The 24511-nt window shown below is 40.0% G+C and overlaps 2 protein-coding genes across 4 annotated transcripts in view; both read right to left on the reverse strand.

Annotated features, from left to right (window-relative positions):
* Positions 1 to 1155: 1155 nt before the first annotated feature.
* On the reverse strand, positions 1156 to 12047 carry LOC127183312 (GRAM domain-containing protein 2B). 3 transcript variants are annotated; one of them, XM_051139287.1, is made up of 13 exons: positions 11502 to 12047; positions 7462 to 7599; positions 7236 to 7290; positions 7071 to 7143; positions 5893 to 5996; positions 5672 to 5770; positions 5497 to 5568; positions 5082 to 5141; positions 4860 to 4938; positions 4631 to 4702; positions 4359 to 4458; positions 3010 to 3117; positions 1156 to 1604 (listed from the first exon to the last, which is right to left on the reverse strand). In XM_051139287.1, exons 1-13 carry the CDS (start codon positions 11624 to 11626, stop codon positions 1589 to 1591), a joined length of 1101 nt encoding a protein of 366 aa, XP_050995244.1. In that variant the 5' UTR covers positions 11627 to 12047; the 3' UTR covers positions 1156 to 1588. The 3 variants fall into 3 exon arrangements, with proteins under 3 accessions (XP_050995244.1, XP_050995235.1, XP_050995252.1); XM_051139278.1 differs by having other exon boundaries at positions 4631 to 4705; positions 11502 to 12045; XM_051139295.1 differs by lacking the exon at positions 11502 to 12047 and adding an exon at positions 8522 to 8735 and having other exon boundaries at positions 4631 to 4705.
* Positions 12048 to 16526: 4479 nt separating this feature from the next.
* Positions 16527 to 24511, reverse strand: part of ptprsb (protein tyrosine phosphatase receptor type Sb) — a 63656-nt gene continuing 55671 nt past the window's right edge. Inside the window, exons 26-35 of the mRNA XM_051139566.1 lie at positions 24262 to 24437; positions 24026 to 24138; positions 23220 to 23381; positions 22018 to 22303; positions 21022 to 21200; positions 20810 to 20936; positions 20603 to 20728; positions 20274 to 20428; positions 19325 to 19460; positions 16527 to 19177 (exon numbers count right to left, since the gene is read on the reverse strand). Coding sequence (XP_050995523.1) covers positions 19109 to 19177; positions 19325 to 19460; positions 20274 to 20428; positions 20603 to 20728; positions 20810 to 20936; positions 21022 to 21200; positions 22018 to 22303; positions 23220 to 23381; positions 24026 to 24138; positions 24262 to 24437 — 1529 coding nt within the window. The 3' untranslated portion in view covers positions 16527 to 19108. The remainder of the gene's footprint in view (positions 19178 to 19324; positions 19461 to 20273; positions 20429 to 20602; positions 20729 to 20809; positions 20937 to 21021; positions 21201 to 22017; positions 22304 to 23219; positions 23382 to 24025; positions 24139 to 24261; positions 24438 to 24511) is intronic.

The following is a 24511-nucleotide window of genomic DNA, read 5'->3' on the forward strand; positions in this document are numbered from 1 at the left end:
GAGCTCCTTCAGATCCTAGTTAGTTGGTTCAGGTGTGTTTGATCAGGGTTGATCTCCAGGAACAGGGTTGAGCACCTGAGTTATGTAAGACATTACTGTTTCAAGTAGCTGTTAAAGTGACGCGTTACTTTTAAAAATTACAACGAAATATCTGAGATACCTGCGAATAAGCAATGCAAGTTACTTTGTTTTCCCACCCTGTTGAAAAAAACAGCATATGCTGGTTAGGTAGGTTTTGATGCTGGGATGCTGGTTTTAGCTGGTTTAAGCTAGGGTGAGGGTTAGGCATAGACCAGCATAAACCAGCTAAAACCAGCATCCCAGCATCAAAACCTACCTAACCAGCATATGCTGTTTTTTCAACAGGTCATTCATGGAAGGAGAAAATCCCTGCTGGAAAATAAAACAACTAAACCAGCCTAAGCTGGTTGGACCAGCTAAGACCAGGCCGGAAGACCAGCTTAAGCTGGTTTTGGCTGTTTTTTCAGCATGAATGAATTATTCATGGAACGTTTTATTTCTAAAACATGAGTTAAATGTTCATCGAATGTTGTTTAAATGTTACGGCTTGTTTCAGAGCATTCAGAGAACGTTCAAAAGTAATGTAACCGAAAGTAATTGATCTTATAAATGTAACACCTTTTGACACTCTGTTTGTTGATGTTTTGAGATGTGTAAAGCTCTAAGCTGCTTGAACCACAACAATTCATCATGCATGTCATATACTACACTTGCTCTTTAGGGGTTGATGTTAGTTTGTTTTTTATCGTCATAAACACATTTATGATTGTATTCATGAGCATATAGAAGTTGCAGAAACTAAATTGTCATTGTCTGTAATCACTGCTGCTGCTGAATCTGATGATGCTGTTGTGAAATGTTATATTTATGCTGTGTTGTAATAACATTTATGAGATGTGAGATGCAGCATGAATATTACTGAATGATCTGCAACATCTGATTTCAGTGCATGTTCATGTGAAGATTCACATTTAGACTCTTGAGACAGAAGAACGTACTGGAGTCTTGATGGTCTGTGCTGCTCAGTCCCATCTGATGTCTGTTCTGATGAGTTAGATGGTTCATTTAGATATTTATGTCATGTACAGACAGATCACTTCACCATCAGCCCTCAGCTCACACACATTTGTCAGAAATATACTTTATTGGTTTTATATGTCTCAAAATAAATATTTACAATTATAATTTTTAGAACAAATACAATTAATAATAACAACAATATTCAATAAAAACACAATAAACATCTCAGATCTACTAGTGTAATCAGACAAAGCAAGACGAGAACTTTGTAGCAGAAATACTTGAAGACAGATCATAATCTGAATATCGACGTCAGTGTGAAACTCACACCGTCCGATCTTAGTTTGAAAGTTTAGAATAAAGTATATGAAATACAGCATAAATAAATCATTAGGTCAGTGAGGTCAAGATGAGCTGCAGCTCCTCCAGGATTGACACAGTTTCCATCTGTCCAGCATTAATGGCTGTGCGCTTTCGACTCCGAAACTCAATCTGAACGATTAAACGCACAGATTCTTCTCACGGATCTCCAGGACTCGTGCTGTTCTTACGTTTCCTGATTCCTGAGGAGGAGGAAGATGATTTAGTCCAGGAGAAACACCTTTCACACACATGACAAGCACTCTAGAAAGCGAAAGCTGTCTTTGGTTTTGTTTTTGGCCAATTGTGAAGTCAAATCTTCTTTATTTCTGAAGCACTTTAAACAACACAGATTGTTTCAAAGCTGCTTCACGATAATAATAAACATCAAATCAATGATGCAAACTTCATCAAATATGAAATTCTTCATCAAATCCAAATTCTGTTGTAAAGCACAAACGTTTCTGTAAAAATACAAAAGTGTCATAATTCAGATCAGTTCAGTAACACATTTAGTGTCTTTAGAAATGAAGAACACAACCAAACCCACTCATGACAGAATTAGCTGAGTTATTCTTGTAAATTCAACACCACTGATGTGTTCGATCATAACAAACACACACAGACGTTCATATGATGCACTGGCCAATCAGAGCGCAGCGTTCTGCAGCACAATCAGGTTCATCTGAACAGATAACAGCAGAAACCTGTCTCTCGTATGTCATGAATTCAACCAGTTCTGGCAGTTTGTGTGATTCTTTTATGTTCTAGAATGTTTACTGTTACACAATTTCAAGGAGATCATTCATACGTCTCCTTCGTTAAATAGACACGAATCAGCGAATCATAATCAGAGACTGACACAAGTCCAGGTTTATGATTCACTGGCCTTCAAACACTTTCATTCATTTATCATTTTCTCTCTGAACAGGCAGCAAACACAGGATTCACTAAAGCAAGAGATTATAAACTCAGTTTTTTGTGACCAACATTCAAAACATGGAAAGAATGAACTTTTTCATTAAATCTGAAAGTGGAAAATTTTTTGCAACACTGGAAAAAAATGAATTGTGTTAAAGACTTTATGAGATGTTAGAGTTGGGGTTAATATGATGTACGTATGGATGCGCAGGTGATCAAACGATTCTTTTGAATTCTTTTGTTTCTGCATTTTTATTTATTGATTTTTTCTAAACGAACCCTAACCCTATCTTTCCACCTAATTTTAGCAGCCATTATCAACTTCAGCCAGTTTCACTTATTTATGTTCTGCTTCCTGATGCTGCAAACTGGTATTTGTTTTCATATTGTTTTAATATCATCATAATTATGATTTGCTGCTCAAGTGGTTTTACTGTTGTTTTTATTCTAATTATCTGCCTACAGAGTCTAATGAGTCATAAATCAGGGAATAGCTTACTTCTGCTTTGAAAATTAAGGTGGATAATAATCATCAGAGCAGAAGAGCGGAGATTCTCCAGAGTCACTCGCTCCAGATCCGCTCCGGGTTTTACACTCACTAGTGAGTGACTGACCGATCAGATCACAGGACTGGAACTCGTAGATTAATGTTAGACTATTATTCGGATGATGAATGTGTGAACTCACTCTTTCTGTATTGTGAACTCCGGCATCGATCCCAGAACGCTCAGCTGCTGCTCCAGCGCCACGATCCTCAAACCGATGTAACCAGACGACAACAGCAGAAGAATCACACTACACATAAACACAACACAGATCAGACATACACAACACAGAAGCAGCGTTTATCAGATGTTATATATATGTGAAGAGCTCTAATCACAGTCACAATCAAACACACATGATGCTCAAATATGCCATCAGATCAGATTCTGATTTATAGAACTGTGTGCTGCGATGGCGATTGTTGTGTTCAGGTTTATCTGTGTGACCATCAGCCTCCAGCGCTCTGAACATCAGATTATAGCGTTCACTTTCCTGATCGACCACATACCAACTGCGTCTCAGTGCATCTCAAAGACGCACACGATCCGTCCGCTTTCTTTAAAAGGAAAGTTAAAAATGCTAAAAATGAACATGTGCTATAAATGTGCTCATCCATGAGTTTTTTTGTTCATTAGATTTAGAGAACTGTGTCATTCTGTCACTTGCTCACCGGTGGATCCTCTGCAGTGAATGGGTGCCGTCAGAATGAGAGTCCAAACACAATAACGTTGTTTCTCTCACATCAAAACCCAGCCACTTATTTGTTTAGAGCTGTTTTGGCTTTGTAAACAGTGTTTGATCGGTGCAGATTTCTCTCCTGATTCAGAACAGACAACTTTTTCACTGGAGGAAGGATTATTATGGATTATGGACTTAATGTGTTTTAGTTAAAAACATCTTAATGACGGACTTCTTTTTCATTTTTTGTCTTCTCAAGATGTGAACTGGAGTGCTGTGGATTACTTGTGGATTATTGTGATGTTTTTATCAGCTGTTTGGACTCTCATTCTGACGGCACCCATTCACTGCAGAGGATGACACATTTCTACAAATCTGATGAACATTTTCATTTTTGGCTCAAATATTCCTCTAAACAGGATCTGACACGAGCGTCTCTGAACGTCAGTGAGTTTCTGAGCCGCCGAAACTCATTAAACGTCTGATATCTGCGGAAGCGCCGCATCTTTAATTCACTTTACTTCATTTTTTAAACCCCTGAAGGATGTGTTGCTCAAACAGCAAATGCCTACAAATCATTATGTATTTTACTAATGTCATCGCTTTCGTCTCACAGTCACTTTAATGCGCTGAGGTTGAGTTTTGAAGCTGAACGGGAATGTGTGTGAAAACACAACAAATTTCAGAGTTCTGGCCGTTTAATCGCTTCATTTCATTCTGTTTGAACATTTCGGCAGGAGAAACACTAAAAGAGCTGTGTGTTTGGAGCGGTTCGGAGGTCGTTGCATGTGCCTGAATGGTCTCATACTCACAGGATCACATAGAAGAGCAGCAGTTTGTTCAGGCTGCGCGTGTCATTGGACGACAGGACGGAGCTGACCTTCTCGGTTACCACGGTTACCCAGGAGACCGCTAGATCAGAGAACACGTGAGCGTCAAGAAACACAAAAACCACTGGAGTTCTCTGTGATTCTGCTCTGGTCTGGATTGATCAGCTGCTAGACAATCTCAGACCAGCAATAAACCCTCTGACAGCTGGTTCAGTCCAGCAGGAATGTGTTTGTGGATTTGTGCAGATGTTCACCTGTGTTGTGTTGCTCCGGCGTGTTGATCTTTCTGCTGGTGTCGCTGTGCGGCGTCGAGCTGCTTTGTTCTTCTGCTGCAACACAATAACAACCCATTCACAGTCTTTAATCTACAATTTATATAAAACTATTGAATGACAAACACGTAACACAACATTGTCCAGCAGCAGTGTCGACCGATTCATCAGACTGCGTTTGATATATTACACATGAATGATTCAGACTCACCCTGGAGAGTTCGAGTCTTGTCTGTCAGATGAATCAAGTGATTCTCAGGATTCTCCTCTAGACTCGACTGACTGGAAATCTGTCAGAGGACACGATCACTCGATTACAAAGGTTATTAGGTAAGATAAAGAGTACAAGTAAAAACAAATGCACTGAAAGTGAGAGAGAGAGAATGTTCAGGAAAACACAGATGATTCGTTGTAAAGCATCAGTTGATCTTACTGTGTCGATCTCCATATCAGGAGTGTTTTCTGTGGAGGATTTCCTGCTGCTGTTCCCCGTCTGACAGAAAAGACAAGAAATCTCACTTTAGATTGATGAACACACACTTAGAAATCACTAGAGCACTGCACAAATATTTCAACTATTGTAAACACTTTCACAATCATTTAAATGTGAATATGAGAAAACAACAAGTGACTTTATAGAGCAGCGTCAACAAATGACAGAAATTTCACTTGATCCCATATCCGAAACAGAAATCACATTCATTTACAAGGCCGTAACTGTGTAAAACATACTGGCAGAGATGAGAACATTCCTTGAAATGGTTAAAAGTGAAGAAATATCATCATCAGACATCATCAGTGTTAATGAAATGATAGTTTGAGTCTTAAACCGCAAATGAAGCACAAACCTGCATCTGTGGACAGAGCGACTGCAGCAGTCTGAAACACGCTTCTCGATTCAGTAACGACACAAACAGGTACTGAAACACAAACAGGAACATCAGGGAAAGCAGCGCTTCTCTTGATATTAAACTGCTGTGGATGTAGAGTCAGTCGCTGTCTGATTGATTGATGGATCGGTACCTTGCGTCCGTCCGTGGTGATGACGGCGATGGCATTGGGAACGATCTTAGCTGTGTGTTTCTTCTTTATGATCTGAATGCTGGACACGTCGATCATCACCTACAGAAACACAAACACACATCATTCACTCGTCCTTCGTGCTCACAATGAACGTCCTGTCCTCATTCCACATGTGGTAACTGTTCTTCAGTGACTTATTCATGAACACAAGCGTTTCTCACCTTCGTTTCCTTGAGCAGCACAGACGAGTGGAAGCAGATGTGCTGATTGGACAGGTACATCTTACCGTGGTAAATCACCTCCTTCTGCAGGCCACAGGTGTGAACTGAAACAGGACAATAACATCAGGCGCCGCCGTGACATCGAACTTCATTTACTTTGGAAATAAAGTCCTGCTTTACTAAATATTCAGTTTCAAGTCAAGTCGCGTTTTCATAGTGCTTCATATCTACTTTAACTTAAAAATGTAAGTTCAGTTGCTGCCTTAAATTTTTAGGTATTATAAAATTGGCTGTATAAATGTATACTGTATAATTGTTTTGAGTTAAAATAGTGGGAAAACACGTTACCATGACTTGTTGATCATATTATTTTTTGTTTCAAAGCAGCTTCATAATAAACGAAAATAACAGTGCTATTATTGTAAAATTCATCAGTTATAAAACAAATTCAATTTCAGCTCAAAAGAAGACAACAGTGTCATTATTCAGATCAGTTCAGGTCAGAATTTGTTCTCATCCGATAGTTTCACAAGGAATAAATCACATTAGGGAAGTAAAAAATGACTCACGTGAGTCACTGTTGACCACAAATACTGAGCAACAAAGCAGCTCATTTGACTAGAAACGTTTGAGCTCATATTGAGATCTCTGACAGCTAAAAAATGTTTTAGGAAAGTTTTTCTAACATTGCCAATACGTTATGGAAACATCATTCCTGAATGTTTTAAAAAATGCTGTTTTCTTGATGTTTAATTTCATCATTTTTAAACTTTATCAGAACGTTCTCTAAACAGTCCAACTAAAATATATCAGAAACAAATGCTCCATGAATAATGTATAAATGATGTTTTTGTGCTAACATTTTGAGAACATTATTAAAGAGCAGATAACTCTGAGCAAATGTTCTCTTAATGTTACTGGAAGAACATTTGTTCATAATTTTAGAAGAACCTTAAGACAGAACGTTCTGAGCTGAGTACAGTCTGAGACATTATCGAGATCTCTTCTGATACGCCAGAGGAGACACGTGTGAGATTACTGAGGGTCTTTTTTTTCAGGAGAAACATTTAAGAAGCAGAAGACTTTATACTCTTCATCTCTAAGCTCATTTCAGACTGTGAGAAACAGCTGAGATGTTCACGAGATCTCACTGCTGATTATTTCAAAAGGAAACTCACCGTGTCCCAGATCCTCCGTCTCTGGGATCTCAGGGAAGAGTTTGTGGAAGGTTCTGTTGTGGTTCTTGAAACTCTGATCAAAAGAACAGAACGTGAAGACGATCACGTGTAAGTGTTGATGGACTCGTGAAGAGTTTGATGGAGTTCAATGAAGAATAAACTCACATTGCGATCAGAACGATCAGAACGATCCAAACCCTCCTCCTCTATAGTCATGGATCTGATGAACATGAGATCAGGACACGTTCTCATAATCAGAGTCAACGTCTACTGTTACCAGTAGGAAAGTGTTTTTACATGAATAAATGGGTCAGTAACTAATGATAATGACGAGTCACAGTGTAATTATGTGAATGTCTCATCAGCGTCTCTGATGATCTGGAAGCCTCACCTGCGTAAGATGCTGCCGTTGTGCTCCAGGGACTCGAGACGCGTCTCGTCCAGATTCTGGAAGCTTCTGCTGTCTGAGGATCTTCTCAGCATGCTGTTCTTGGGCTTTGCTGCGATTCCACTGATCTCCAGCTGATATCTGCACTCAAACACACATTTACAGTCACACACGACTCTACACAAACAGAACGAATATGATTTAATGTGACTCAATCACACACAACACGCATCTTCAGCTGTTACGGCGCTGGTCCATTTTACTACACGTTAGCGTTAGTGAATGTCACAGATCTCATGTTACTAGTGAAATACGAAACTGAAATCCTGAAAACACTTTCACAATGGTCTGCAGATGATATCTGTATTCTTTCTGAGAAAACAGCAGGAGCGACTTTATACAGCAGCCGTCAGCGAATCCCAGAAAATTCACTTAATCGCACGTCAGAAACAGAAATCATTTCATAATCATATTTACAAGGTGTAAAACACAGACAGAGATTAGATGATGTCCTCAAACCATTAGAGGTGAAGACCTTTGACTTTTTAAGATTTTTTGCATTTGCACTGAGGAAAGGTTTATCTGCTATTATAGTATTGTGTTGTATTGTCTATTATTGTAGTTAAAGTTACTGCTGCTATTGAATTATTAGTAGTAGTAATCTGACTCTCACTCTTGACTGCTGTTGTTTCTGAAATAAGTAGTTTCATGACTGAATTCTGAGGCTCTAAATAAATAAATAACCCTAACCCTGATGATAACAGAAGCTTAATGCCACAGAATTCGTAATATTTCTGTTTTCATCTGATTTTAGAAAGCAAAAGTTCACAGATGAGTCGTCAGCTACAGAACAAACCCATAAAAACCAAACAAACCTCAGTCCATCTGTTTGTAAAGAACTCTATTCACGCTGCATCTCAGAAGCCCTAGTTGATCAATTCTGAACTTACCATCATTAGCTGCGATAAAACAAGTTATTTAGTCGTTTAGCAGAATGAAACTAAACCCCAAATGAGACGTGATGTTTGAGAGCCTCAGAGTTTGTAAACCCTCCAGACGTTACCTGAGATTCAGTCTCCTGAGAAACTCACTGTCCTGCTTCGATCATCACGTCCCGACCAAAGCTTTCCATCAGACAGACTGAGACCAACAACCACAGCAACTCAAACACACGACCAACGTCAGCACGGTCTAAACTGACGGAGGCTTTTCAAAACTCATGTATGAATAGAATGGTTTTGACTGAATACACACTGACACCGGCTGAACTGGTTTCTGCTCTGATCCAGTCTAATGAGCCTCTATGGAAACTTGATTAAACACGCCTGTGATCACTCATGCAAACAAAGCCTTCAACAACAAGACGAGAACACGGATGGATGAAGCAACACAATGCATGATGTAAAAAAACATTCTTCTGCTTATTAATATTTACAATGACTTCCATAATCCTGAAAATCTGTTACATAATGAAAACGGGCATCACTGCGATAGGCATTTCTGTTAAGAACTAGGAAAAAATGTTGTAAAAGGATGTAGGGACAAAAAATAAAAGAAATTTCAGTGTTTGTATAAATGTAATTACCAGGTTGTTGCGGGATAATAATACTGCTAATAATAACAGCACAAATTCTACTCTATTTATAAAAAACAAAATAATGTTGTTCCTCAAAACAGCTACCGCAACCAAAAACATCAGACGTGCAAATACAGTAATCATATCTAAAAAAATACTGAATGGTTTATGTGTGTCGTGTGAATGTCAGGATGAAGGTGAAGCGTAGCCAGAGGCCTCGTCTTTTACTGCGGTATTGAACTCAGCGTGGTAAAAATGAGCACAGACAGGTTGAGTTTGTAGACACGAGCACATGTGCTCCAACAGCAGCAGACTGACTGATATTCTTCTGTCCGTAAAACACTTTCACTTACTCTGAAACTGAACACATATACAGGGGTTGGACAATAAAACTGAAACACCTGTTTTTTTAAAAACAATTAGTACGTTGTTGAGCCTTTTTGTGCCCAATGCAGCATCATTTCATCCTGGGAATGACAAATATAAGTCCTGCACAGTAGCCAGAAGGATTTTAAGCTATTCTCCTCTTGCAAAAAAAAAGTGGCCAGGTCACTGCGTGATGCTGGCGTAGAAAAACTTTTCCTAACTCGCTCTTCCAAAACATCCCTCAATAATATTCAGATCTGGTGACTGTGCAGGCCATGGGAGATGTTCATCTTCACTTTCATGTTCATCAAACCACTCTGTCACCAGCCTTGTTGTGTGTATTGGTGCATTATCATCCTGATACAAGGAGGCACTACTTTCAGGGTACAATGTTTGATCCATTGGGTGCACATAGTCAACCTTCACTCTCTGCTCTTACTGGTGCAGTGTGCAATCAGTGAAGACTGGCCACCAGGCTGTGCAAACATATCCATGAAACCTCCAACACTGTATTGGCCAGTGTTTCAGTTTCATTGTCCAACCCCTGTATAATCTTGACTTGCCTGTATATTCTCTAAACACCTCTACAATGTGAGTCATTTGGAGCATTTCTGTCTGCACATAAGCAGTGCTATTTCAGTATTTATTTTAATATTACATATACTATTACAGTATTTATTTGGAATTTGGAATTAGCCTTTAGGTTTTATTTTTATTTACTTATTTTGCATTTTTAAATTTTACAAATTTTGTTTTAGTCATTTCTATTAGTTTTTCCCCCAATTTTAGTAACTTTAGTGCTTAAGGCAGGTGAATAGGGTTTTTTACCCATTCATATTGTCTACTCATTCTCTAATTAAACATGTACTCATTTGCAGACTTTTCCAGAATCTGAAGATTGTATAAATCAGGTTCATAATTCTTGTTTGATTTTCTTGTCATATTAGAGTTCAATGTTTTTGCAGACGGGATTTTGGATTTCGGTAACACTTTACAATACGGGTGCACAAATATGCATTAATTCATGCTTAACTAATGCAGAGATAATCATGAGTTAATGTATAACTCATGAAGAACTAAACCATTTGTTAATATTTACTTCATCAGCAACTAATGAACATTCTATATGATTCATAGATTAAGTAATCAATAGATTGTTATTAGTTAAATGTGTCATAATGTATTAATTCCCTAATAACTTAATTTATGAACTAATAGTGTAAATTCATGTGTTAATTACCACGATGGGTTGAAGCCACACATTTCATCTTCCAGTTGTCTGCTTTAATTAATCATTTGCAAATGTATCATTATGTTATGACTTTACTTGTTAAGGCACAGAACTATTAACTAATTGTTAAGTAATATGTGACTGTGGTTAAGGATTTAGAATTAGTTAACAGTTCTGTGCCTCAACAAGTAAAGTCAGAACATAATGATACATTTGCAAATCATTAGCTAATGATTAATTAAAGCAGACAACTGGTAGTTGCAGTACATAGCTTTGACCACTGTGGTAATTAACACATGAATTTACATCATTAGTTAACAAAATAAGTTATTAGGGAATTACTAAATTATGACACATTTAACTAATAACAATTCATTGATTACTTAATATTTGAATCATATAGAATGTTCATTAGTTGTTGATGTAGTAATCATTAATAAACGGTTTAGTTCTTCATAATTTCAACATTAACTTGTGATTCTGTGCATTAATTAAGCATGAATGAATGCATATTGTAGAGTGTTACTTGGATTTCTCTTTTGATCGCTCCATAAATCAGAAATGTGAACAAACCTTCAGAATACAGAGAGGAATAAAACTGTAAAGTTTGGTGTTTTTACAAGAAAAAACTCTTTAAAGATAAAGATTAGAATTTAAATCTACAGACACAAATAGATAAAGTGCAACAAAATAAACATTTTAAAGTGTGTTTTAGATGTTTTCTTTCCAACAGTCTGAAACAACACTTTACGAAAAGCCAAAATCTCAAAATGATTTTATATTATATTATATTTTGCCTGTAGTGTCACTTATTTAGAATTTTTAAGATCATTGCTATCCAATATTTATATTTTGATTTTTAAAACTCACCCTGAGCTGTCCAGAGAAAACCTCCTGTTTGCTTTTTTACTTGCCATCATGTTGTGCTGTGAGGTGCAGGCGGATACAGACTGTCTCCATTGAGCGACGGCCTGCAGATCAGTGATTATATGCATCCATCAGTCCGATCTCACTGCAGATAGTGACAGATGTGACCACGCCCACCGGACAAACAGAACCACGCCCACCTGACATCCACAGCCACTCCCACAACCAGGGCTGCGCCAGAAACCTGGAGAATGCTGATGTCAGGCGCTTCTTAACAGCATTTAATGAACTCTGGAGTCTTCAGGTATTTCTTTGTGTCAGTGCAGTTTCCAGAACATGTGATGTTAACCTGAAACCTTCATATAAAACACCGTCTAAATGAGCGGCTGCTTCAGGGTCAGATTACACACATGTGTGTTTGTTAGCCCCGCCTCCAGCCCCATGAGGCCACGCCCACAGAGACCAGTGTGTTCTTCAAAAGCACATGACCGGCCGCACCTGCACCATCAGGACTTACATGAAAACACTCTCATCAAGAATGAAGACAGCAGATGCTATCAGACACACCAGAGACACGAGACGATGAGACGACGATCTCTCAGGAGTCAGCAATACTGCAGGTGAAGAAAGAGAAAGTATGAGAGAAAACATGAGACGGATGTCATACAACCCTACCGCCCTCACCAGCCAATCACATACAGCAGACAGGATGTTCCTCTACAGATGACAAAATTACATCATGTTCCATTAATGAGGACAACTAGTACATACACACACATTACTACATGCTATCTAAATGGGGACATTACACAGATTTCGATTGTTTCTATAGACAGCTTGTTATAAATACTAGAATTCAACACTAACTCACATATTAACAAAGAAACATGTCTGTGTTTTCATTTGTTTTTATACTGTTTTTACAAAAAAAAAAAAACCCTAACACCTAAATATGATCATCATCATGCGAGGAACCCCAATTCTGAAATGTAAAAGACATTTATATAGTTTCTTGTATAAACACCCAATTTACACTGTTGCTAGGGTTAAAAATTCATACTATAAGCGTCTAAAATATTAATTGAAAAATTATTATTTTTTATTAAGTTACAATATTATTCTTTATTTGTTTTATATTTTTATATTTTTTATTATATTTTTTTATTTTTAAGTATTTCTTTATCTTTTTAATCTATTTTATAATTGATTTTAATGTAATTTGAATTTATTTTAATTTTTGGATTATTTATTTATTTCGTTCTTATTCAATCATATTTTTGTATTAATTATTTTAGAACTATTATAATTGTATAATTATATGTAATATAACTATAATTACGATAATAATCATATAATTTTACATTCATTTTTACATTTTTTATGCTTTTTCTCCAAACATTTCCAAGGATCCCCTAGCACTTCCTTGTGGCCCCCTGGGGGACCCTAGACCCCAGTTTGAAAACCCCGGCACTAACTAACTAACTCTATCTATCTATCTATCTGTCTATAAGTGTCTCTGCTGTCTAGATATCAGCCCTGATGAACTCATATCAGACACTGGAAATAAGATGATTTTAAGATGTTTCTGTAACAAACAAGAAACAAATCAGTGAAATAACTCAGACAATCACGCAATGGAACAATGAAACAAGCAGAAACAATAAGCAGGAGGTTCTGCTGTCAGACTGAAGACGACGACTCATATTTCATGAATAACAGTGTTTTTGTGAGACGTTACACAATCTCACCCCCTCTGAGACACATTAGAGCATCTCACACACCTGTGCACACACACACACACACACACATGAACTCAAAGCCCAAAGTCAATGTGTGTGTTTCAGTCATTCTCTGCAGTAATTCTCTGCTAAACCTTTAAGAGACAGAGCACTAATTAGACTGAAGATGTAATTATGCAGGTGTTACACACACACACACACACACACACACACACAGGTAACCGTTACATCAGCATTAACATGTGACCTGATGACATTCACATCTGTTCTGGTTCAGTGAAAGCTCTTTCTGTGTGTGTGTGTGTGTGTGTGATGATTTTACCTCCTTTAGATCTCAGGTCAGATCATGTTCAACACAAACAATAAGAGCTGAACTCGTTTGTCCTTTCACCTGTTTGGCAGCGTCACGCTGAACACACACAAAAGTGAAGATGGGTTTTTGATGCCCGAGTTCTCGTGTTTCTGTCTGAGGGGTGTTTGTTAGTCTGATTTATAACCGATCAGATAGTTTGACTCAGAAGTGATTCATTATTTAAATGAGAGTCTGTAATGAACTCAGAGTGTCATATTAACAGAGTTATTCTGGGCGCCGTGATGCCTCATCTCTCATGAGATGCTAAACGTTAATTGCCTCCTCACACATTTCAACCACGTCCACGTAACTCACCACGAGTCATGATCTCCATTCTGTCAGACGGAACATCTCCAAATATTCATGATGAAACTGTCTTTCTGTCAGATCCTGAAAAACTCCAGAAAGTTCCACTGTGAGCAAAAGTCAGTCAGTCATGATGATCAACTAGATGAAGACATACACCAGATAACATCACCAGCCAACATAGGGTTAGAAAAACATTGCGGGAACGTTGTTGTGAAATGTTTATAAAACGTTGGAATGTCCAGTGACTTACAACATTATTTAAAGCTACAAAACCATTTCCCACATCAGTGTGCTTTATTTTCAGCCATAATATAACATTATTTGAATGTTTGTTTTTAATATCCTAAGAACACAAAAATGTCCAGGGATCTTGTCATGATTGTAACATTATTCAGGGTTACAAAAACATCTCTGAGAACATTCATGTACAAATAACATCATGACATTGCATGAATGTTACTCCAGTATGAACGGTATTGATTAACACCACCTGAACGCCTCTTTCGGAGCACAAAGTTCAACAACTCAAACTTTCACATCGTGTCTGTCTTTATCTTGTACTTGATTGGAATCCTTTAAGATCTGAAGATTCCAGTAACCTTCTAAAACCGGATCGGTCTAGTTTATTTGGCTGAGAACTAGCACCCACAGACTTACAGCACAGAACCAAAAAGCAGCTGTAGGTTCAGAATGTGAGATGAATGCGGTGATTAAACGGCCGACACACATGTAAGTGTGCTAAAAATACAGATGGGTTCAGTCATCGGGAGCCGCAGGAGTTCAGAATGATCTGGACGCTTTCAGACTTTGGATGATTTATGTGTTTGCTCTGAAAAGACTGATTTTTTTCAAACGCTTTTTAACTCTAACCCGTAATTACGAAACAAGTAATGATCCTGACAGCAGTCTAACGAACTGGAAGAACAAATAAAAATCATTCTGATATTCACGACGTTGCGGTTTCATAACCTGCAGCAGAATCACAGTAAAGATCTAATAAATCACTCCGAACTGAAGTCCAGCAGTAACGATGACTCTTCTGAAACATCTCAAGCCTCGAGAAACATCGATCTCCTGTGATTTATGGCCTCTCCTGGAGTTCAGAGATCAACATCTGATTCTGACTCAAACTGATGCAAGCATATCTCTGACTATTATATATAATTGATCCATATCTGATGTCATAGAAAGACTCCCCAAAGACGTTCAGCAGGGGTGAAGCAACTGGGGGTAAAAAGGGGACAGAGTGCATAGGGCCCAGAGGCTGAGAGGGGCCCGACTAAGGGCCCCCCGCCACTGAAACTAATTTTAAAGGGGCCCCATAGCACATTATGTGCAACGGCCATAGAATCTCTAGCGACTCCAGTGACTTTCAGTGATCAGTTCTTAAAAGAACAAGAATTTTTTCTTAGTGTGAAGAACATTTGAATCATCTAAAGAACCTTTGGTGGTTCCATGGATGTTACAGATTCTTCATGGACCCATCAATGCGGATAAAGTAGCTGTAGTTTTAAGAATGCATCACAAGAAACACAGTAATGCTGCAGATTCATTCTTTAAAAATAATTGATTTAATAATTTGATTTAAAATCAATGATTTTTTTCTAGCTCTCTGCTCTTTTGATTTCTTGTGCCAAATCAACACATTGACGTCCGTCTCTTAATCAAGGTTGTTTTTTTCACTGGTTCTACAGTTTTCGTGTTCAAATAGTCTTCAGAGCTTTATAATATTCAGAGTCATTTGATATTTCGAACGTGACTGAAGTTCAAAGGCACCAAACTCAATCTGTATCCTGGCAACACTTTGACACACTGAAATTAAACTTAAGTGACCCTGACCGAACTAATAAGAGTCTGATGAAGCTGCGATACGCTGCATTTCACCAGCACACAGAATATTAGACACTCTTAAATGTGTTTTATGTGAATCAGCAGCAAAATCCCAACAGAGAGAAAAAACCCTGAGCTCATGCAGCAAAAGACTGACACTCACCTGACACACACATTCCACTGGACACACATATTAACAAACAAACACACACACACACACACTCACTCGTTTGTTTTTGTGAATTGTGGGGACTTTCCATAGACTTCTATAGATTTTATACTGACTAAGCGATATTGTCTATCCCCTAACCCAACCCTAACCCTAAACCTAGCCCTCACAGAAAACATGTTTGCATCGTTACACTTTCAGATAAACATCATTTACTATTTTTAATCATTTTTTGCAGTCCCCACAACGTCAAAAATTTCAGGTTTTAATATCCTTGTGGGGACATTTGGTCCCCACAATGTAGCAAAAACAAGTACACACACACACACACACACACATTAACAAACAAACACACACAAACAAAAGTAAACACATATTAACAAACACACACACACATGAACAAATGAGTCTAGTCTCTAGTACTCTGCTTCCTGCATTAACACTAGATGTCTGTGAGTATGTGAAGTGTATGTGAGTAGCAGCACTACCTAGTGGTGAAGATGTGACTTTCATAGTGATCATGAGTCACAAGAGTGAGAATCAGAAAAGGTGGATTCCACTGAAGTATAAAATAATCACAGATGATTCATTTGAAATATGAAATAACAGACGACGCACACACTTCTTCACGTCAGTATATCCAGTCGTTCAGTTTTAATACAAAGTCGACATATCTACATACATGATCTGAAATCAATAAGCAGAGAAAGTGAAACACTACTGTACGTCAGCACGCGGCCCACGTTCACACGGCACGTCCGATCAATTGTTGCTTTTGGTTCGTTTGTGTGCTTTCGTCTTCCAAGGAACATTTCATAGTGAGAATATTTGAACGAGACGAGCAGCGGAATCACGTCTCGATGTGCTTTAATGCATGAAGAGAGAAAAACTGCAGATCAGCGTCTCCTTTAGTAGCACTGAGCTCGTACCACGGTACAGTGACGCTGATACCGCGCTACTGACTGAACAGCACAAGCAATCAGATGACATTTGGTCATTTAGGGATGATCAGCCAATAACCACATCCACATTCGCAGAAGCTAATTTTCATTTTTTAAAATGTGCAGAAAGAAGGGGGACTAATTTTAGCAATACTGTGTAAAAGTGCAGCCACATTAGCGAAATTTTTAGGGTAAAAAATCATTTTTCCTTTTCCAAAAGCCTATTTCCACCACAGAATAAAATGTAAAAATTGTAGCTTTTTAACTCGCAATTCTGCCTTTCCTCACAAATCTGAATAAACTCAAAATAGTAAGATATAAACTGAAGAACTGTGAAATGCAGTTGTGAGTTTATAACTTGCAATTGCAATATATAAACTCACAATTATGAGAAAAGGGCAGTATTGTGAGAAAGAACGTTGCAATTAGCTTTTTATTTTATAAACAAATTTTGGGATGTAAGCTCAGAATGGAAAACAATTTAAATTTGAAAAAATGCCAACTTTGTTGCAATATTCCACATTTTTAGAATTCCAAAATTCTGTTGCGGACATGAGCTTCCAGAATTTTCTGATCACACGCAAGTCACAGTTCGAAGACAGTTCTCTGTCGATCAGCGCTGTGAATCCATCTGCACGTGGGAATCTTTCGCCCTCAAGCGAATCACTTGGATTACGGAAATTCGCAGAATAACGCTAAACGTGACCGCGGCTTAAAGCTCACACACTGTCGACAAATACATCAGTCATCCGTCACATTTCAGTCCGTGGTAGTTTTTGTTGGGTCGAGTCGCCGCGAGCGCCGATCTGAGGCCGATGACGTCTCCGCGTGTGCTTTAACTCGTTTCGTTTGACTGATAATGCTGATGAGAAACGTGCGCAATGTCTAAGAACACGTGCGTTTCGTTTGCGTAGGAGCGATACTTCACGACCGTTTCGGCGAGGTTTGGGCTCCGGAGGGCCGCGGGCCGTCGGCTTCCTCTAGAACAATCAGTGCACAGGAAATATCAAAATATCTGAGAGGGATACGAAGCACAACACTGTACATCCGAGCCATGTACAGTCACATTAGCTGGCCAACTACACCACAGCTCACGAATTATATTGCCATAAAAATCATATAAATAAATAGATCCTTAAAAATTCAAGCATAATATCAACAAAATGAAATAAAAAAATCAGGTCGATTAAATATTTGACAACAACGATAAGGCTCACTTCACGTCTCAGGTGGAGATCTCAGAACCGGCTCGTTTCCTGCGCTACTCCTAGACATCACGTCTGCGCTAAACTAAACACGACAGGAAGAGTTCGGGTCGGGTTCGGTTCGGCTCGGCTCAAACGGGCGACGTCCGATCGAGGGGAAATGCAACCGAACCTCAGAAGACCTTCGTAGCGCGGCCGGAAATACTGGGGAATGAAACTCGCGATTCCTCTAGAGCGCGCGTCGCCCCGGTCGTTTCTCGATAAACCCGACGATCGTGGCTCTTCCGTCGTCCCACCATAAAGACACAGCGGAGTACATTATGCCACAGCTGAAAGGAGCAAAAGAACATGATACAGATACGAGATTCAAGCCTCGAAAACTCCCTCGGCCTCTCAAACACGGTGTAAGCAGCATATAGTCATGTAGAGACACACCGAATACAGTATTCACAGAGTTCAGTCCGTCTCGTGCACCAGCTCCCGAGGATCAGGACAGGAAAGAGATTACATCACGTGTGCTAATGTACGGCGTTGGCTGCGGTTCTGCGGTCGCTCCGTTAGGCACAGAAGGTAGGAGATCTGCTTCCGTTCTGCGGCGCCGACGCGTTCGTTCGGGATGGCAACGGTGACTCGGGCAGGCGCAGACCGGCTCGCGTTCCCTCCGCACGTCTGACGTTGGCAAATACAGTTCGAAGAAACTCCCACTGAAGGGTGCAGCAATTATCCAGGCTTTTGATTTCATAGTTTCTTTTTTTTTGTTGTTTTTTTTGTTTCTCGTCGTTTTGCTTTAAATAGATTTTGTACATGTAATATTTTCCTCTTGTTATGAAGAAGATCTTCATCCACAGTTTAATATTTCTAAAAAGCCGACCACAACATTAATATCAATATTTGAACACTGAGGTAATAGTTTGCGTTGTGACGCAGAGCGTCTCCTGGAGCTCCCGAGAGAACGTCCGCTCTGCGTCGCTGTCCGTGTGTGTTTCACGTGTCGTCGTCGTCGTTCCTCTGCGGGTGTTTGTGGGGTTGTTGAGGGGGAAGGTGTTGGACAGGTTGGCGTTCTTCTTATGTTGCATAGTGATCGAAACTCCCAAGGTACTCCAGAGCGGCCTGGTAGCAGAACTGATACTCGTCCTGAGAACAGACGGATGGGAGGATGTGATCACTCCATTAAAAACATCACAACTCGAGCTAATTTTTGCACTTTTTCTGAGATCTTCCACAGACTCGGACGTCAGCGATAACGGCGTTTGCCGTTTGTCATGTGCTGTGTGTTTTTACCTCAGTCTGCACCATCGCCGGCCGTTGTGTGCGCAGCATTTTGACGGTCTGGAAGATGTCCACAGCGCCCTCGTAACGCATCCGCTCCAGGACGATACTGAGGGTGATGAAGACACCCGTTCGCCCGACGCCCGCACTGAGAGAGAGAGAGAGAGAGACATGAATGAGACAAGAGACAAGAATGAAAGAAGAATGAGACAAGAATCAGACATGAATGGCACAAAAAAATAAGACATAAATGAAACAAGAATGAGTCAAAAGTGAGACATGAATGGGACAAGAATGAGACATGAATGAGACGAATGAGACATGAAAGAAACAAGAATGAGACATGAAAAAAACGAGAACGAGATGAAAGCGAGACATGAATGAGACAAAAATAAAACATGAATGAAAGAACGAGACAAAAAATAAGACATAAATAAATGAGACGAATAAAACATGAAAGAAACAAGAATAAGACCTTGAATGTGACATAAATGAAACAAGAATGGGACAAAAGTGAGACATGAATGAAACAGGAATAAAACATGAATGAGACAAATGAGACATGAAAAAAACAAGAATGAGATGAAAGCGAGACAAAAATAAAACATGAATGAAAGAATGAGACATAAATGAGACATGAATGAGACAAAAGCGAGACATGAATGAGACATGACAGAGATGAATAAAACATGAAAGAAATGAGACAAGAATTAAGCAAGAAAAAGATATCGAATGAAACAAATGAAACAGGAATGAGACATGAATGAGACAAATGAGACATGAAAAAAACAAGAATGAGACATGAATGTGACATAAATGAGACAACAAGGGGCAGGAATCAGACATGAATAATACAAAAGTGAATAACACACGAATAAGACAGGAAAGAGACGTGAGCGAGTCCGTCACACTGAGATTTGCTCCTCACGCTCTTCTCTAAACACTAGGGATCATAACGCACCTGCAGTGGACTGCGATTGGTCCATCCTGACCGAACTGCTCCTTGGTTTTATGCACCTGTCCAATGAAATCAATGAAACCCTCCCCTGACTTCGGAACTCCTTGTTCTGGCCAATCGGTGAACTGGAACTGTCTGACGGTTCTGGACTGTCCATCCTGTGAAGAGAAAGACAATGAGCCTGAACATCTCCAGATGTGAGAAACACTTGCGTCTGTAGAAACACAGATCGGACGTTGCTGGGACGTTTGTGTCTCTGGTGTTTCTTCACGAAAAGACCTCAACGTAAGACGGACAGCTTTACCAGATCATACCGCGGTAAACGTGCTCACCCTGGCGTCGGTGACTTTGAACTCTCTCAGGATGTACTGCGGCATGTTGTATTCTGCCATGGGATCCACTACGAAGTACTGATAGCGCGCCGAGCGCTCGGCCGGCCAGTACTGATGACACTTCTCCTGCAAACACACAAACACACGGATGTTACGCCGCTTCAGTCAGATCCGGACGGAGTGTGTTTTCCTCCAGCCGTCACTCACCCGTCCCATTTCGCGCAGTTTGGTCAGCATCACCACGATGGTGGAGTTGTGTTCCCACAGCATGCGCCAGAAGTCCTCGGTGGTCTCCGCTAGCGGGCCCTGCGTCGCAATATACGCCCTCTGCTGCCTGGAAACACACGGACACGTGATCGCCAGCGCTATTATCCACCGTATAACATCGTTAAATCTGGAGCTGGAGCCCAGCGGCCTACCTGTATCCGTCGATGAAGCTGGCGTTGATGTAGTCGGACCCTTCCAGGCCTCTGATCGGCTGCAGACACACGCGGGTGGTTTCGTACGGCATGATGTTCACCAGCCGGTTCTTGAACTTGTTGCAGGGCAGATTAGCGCTGACGAACCTGGACGTGTGCGCTTTACTGTTGGCCAGACGCTGACAGAAACACAGACGGAATAACGTGAAGCACGGCAGAACGAGAGCGATTAAACTGCTGCGGGTCACGACTGACTTTACATCCGGCTGATTTTAACTAAAACTAACAGACGTGAACTTTATGTTTGTTATATGAAGGTCACACTAAAACTGCCCTGGAAACTTTACCGGCCCTTCATCATTCAGATATTCATTCTCAAGATGCATATTCATCATAAATATATGAATGCTAATAAAAATGTTTTTGAAAAATGTGTGTTCTGCTCACTAAAGCTGCATTTATTTAATCAAAAATACAGAAAATAGTGAAATATTATTACAGTTTCAAACAGCTGTTTTCTATGTGAATATCTGTTAAACCGTAATTTATTGCTGTGATGCGCAGCTGAATTTTCCAGCATCATTACTCCAGTCTTCAGTGTCACATGATCCTTCAGAAATCATTCTAATATGCTGATTTGCTGCTCAACAAACATTTCCGATTATTAGCAAAGTTGAACGCAGCTGTGCTGCACAATAATTTTGTGTAAACTGTGATACGCTACTATTCAAAAGTTTGGGGTAAGATGAAAAAAGAAATGAATACTTTTATTAATCAAGAGCGCAATAAACTGTGTGATGGTAAAAACATTTATAATGTTACAAAAGATTTATATTTCAAATAACTGCTGTTCTTTTGAACTTTCTATTCATCAAAAAATCCTTAAAGATAAAATGTACTGAAAAGAAAATCTTATTTATACCAGTCGTACGCAGTAAATCATCTGAGAAGTGATGGAAATGCACAGAAACAGATGCTGGATGTTATCAAGCGTACCTTGAACTCCAGCTCCATGCCGCTCACGTGTTCTCCGGCCTCCACCTGCGACAGCTTCTGTATGTACGAGTAGAGGCTGCGCGCCGCCACCTCCGTGTTCCCGCAGGCCACGGCCTCCAGCAGCGCCTCGTGGATGAAGCCGTACTGATCCTCCGTCTGCACCATGTAGTTCCTCTGCGAGCGCATCAGGGTCACGTGACCGTACACGTCCACCGTCCGCTCGTGACGGATGCGCTCCAGCATGGCGTCGATCACGATGAAGCAGCCGGTGCGGCCCACGCCGGCGCTGAGACACACACGTCAAACGCCAAGCTTTTACTACGGTATAATTTCCCTGATCTGTTGCTGTGCACTAATCCAAACGCTGATATGAAGACAGACACGTTCAGATGACAGATGTGGACACAACAAGGCACTGTGGGATTATGCGTCTTAATAACTTTAATCCAGATTACAGACGAACACGCATGATGCCGAACATCCGTGAGGAAACGCTGCTGCTGTTTTTCAAAGCAACTTTACCTTTTACAAACCGGCTGCACATACTGTACTGAAAATACAATCTATTAAACGCAATTAACAAATCATCAATTCATTATTAAGTGTCTGATTTTTTGGGCCTGTTTTGTTTGTTTTTATGAAGAGTTTGCGTAATCAGGCCAATAAGAGACTGTTAACTCTTTTATTATTTATACAAACGTATCAAATTTTATCTGATCCAAGATCAGGTAAAAAGCACATAGATGCTGGTTCAGATCACTGAAATTTTGAAACATTAATGATGTAACAAAGCCTCGACACTAAAATCACTGACTTTGTCAGTTTGATATGTGCCCTAAACCACCGGTTCATAACAAATGATTCACAAAGGTCTTGAAGCCTCATGAAGCAGTGTTTTGAAAGCGCACATCACTGACGCCTGAGTGCTTCGGTGGTTCCGGGTGGATTTGAGGACAGACGAGTTTGCAGAACTGAAGCGACGTCCTCACACAGCACTATTAATGAATAAAGCAAGCAACTCTTATATAACAAGCAGAACATTCTGACTCTGCAAGCTGATGCGTTTGAGAGAGAATAAACAACGCATTTGTGTTTACAGCGCATTTATCACCGGCCCGAGAGAAGCCGAGCGGATCGATAGAAACATGCAGGTGCTTTGCTTCGTAACGCCAGCGAAACACAAACACGCGTTCGGCACTGACCTGCAGTGGACGACGACGGGGCCGGCGTCCGGCGGGTTACACGCTTTGACCCTGCGGAGGAAGGCCAGGAACGGAGTGGGATATTCGGGAACGCCGTGGTCGGGCCAAGCCGTGAACTGGAACTGCCGCACCTCTCTCCTCTCATTACAGCCGCTCTGATGAGTAAAAACATCAGGATCACAGGTTATGATGGAGTTACAGACAGCACACTCCGATATCTTCAGTATCACAGTATGTGTCACAATCCAGAGCAGCGCTGACAAAACTGGGGTTTTCTTGCCATCATATTCATTAAAAAGTAGTTATTATATGCACAGTTATTAATAACTGTTGGATGTGAACTGAAAGCAGTCACTACCAGTGTTGGGGGTAAAGCATTACAAGTCATGTAAATTATGTTATCACATTATTTTCACATTTACAGTGAAATATCTGAGTTACTTGTTCAAATAATTAATGCCAGTTACTTTGTTTCCCATTTTTTGACTGATAGATACGTGCAGTATGTGAGTGCAGAGAGCATTATTCATTTCACTTTTGCTTTACAGTTGCCAAAAACATAAACTTTTTTTTTTTTCATTAAAAAAAAAGAAATAAGCAAGCCCAGCTTGGGTGACTAAAAGTAACACAAAACTAACATTATGCATTACTTTACATAAAAAGTAACTAAGTATTGCAATTACTTTTATATGGAGTAACCCAATATTGTAATGCATTACGTTTAAAAGTAACTTTCCCCAACACTGCTCGTTCTGATTTGCAGAGGAACTAGAAGAATAAGGATGATCATCGAATCACCTTAATGCAGAGAGAAGGTCCGCACACAGAATGTGGCCAGCTCCATGGTATCCAGCAGAGTGACCTGAACCGTCCCGTACGTGTCTGTGCCGCGACTGGGCCAGTACTGATCACACTTGATCTAAACGAGAGGAACGCAGGACGTGAAGATCAGCTGAAGACTAAACGTGTTTCAGTTCTTCATGCGTGTCTGTAGGGTGTGTGGTTAAGGTTAAGCGTGTTCCGTCTGGTCAGTCGCTCTCACCCGTGATTTCTCCTCTAGTTTGGTCATCATGACCACTGAAGCGGCTCTCTGCTCCCACACCATCCGCCAAAAATCGCCGAAGGTCTCCGGCAGCGCCCCCTGGGTGGCGATGTACGCGTTCTGCTTCCTGTAACCGTCAATGTAGTTGGCGTTGATGTAGTCGCTACCCATAATGCCTAGCAGAGAAAAGGAAAACATCACAGCCGTGCTGAATGAATGAATTTGTATCTGCTAAGAGTTAATTTAGTGT

Source organism: Labeo rohita, chromosome 2, assembly GCF_022985175.1.
Source record: "Labeo rohita strain BAU-BD-2019 chromosome 2, IGBB_LRoh.1.0, whole genome shotgun sequence".
In the NCBI taxonomy this organism is placed as follows: domain Eukaryota; kingdom Metazoa; phylum Chordata; class Actinopteri; order Cypriniformes; family Cyprinidae; genus Labeo; species Labeo rohita.

Coding starts and splice junctions, on each gene's coding strand:
- LOC127183312 (XM_051139278.1), bottom strand. CDS start 11,626: ATGCATATAATCACTGATCTGCAGGCCGTCGCTCAATGGAGACAGTCT. Junction 5,569..5,671: donor TCACCACGGACGGACGCAAG/GTACCGATCCAT, acceptor TTTGTGTTTCAG/TACCTGTTTGTGTCGTTACT. Junction 5,142..5,496: donor CGCTCTGTCCACAGATGCAG/GTTTGTGCTTCA, acceptor CTTTTCTGTCAG/ACGGGGAACAGCAGCAGGAA.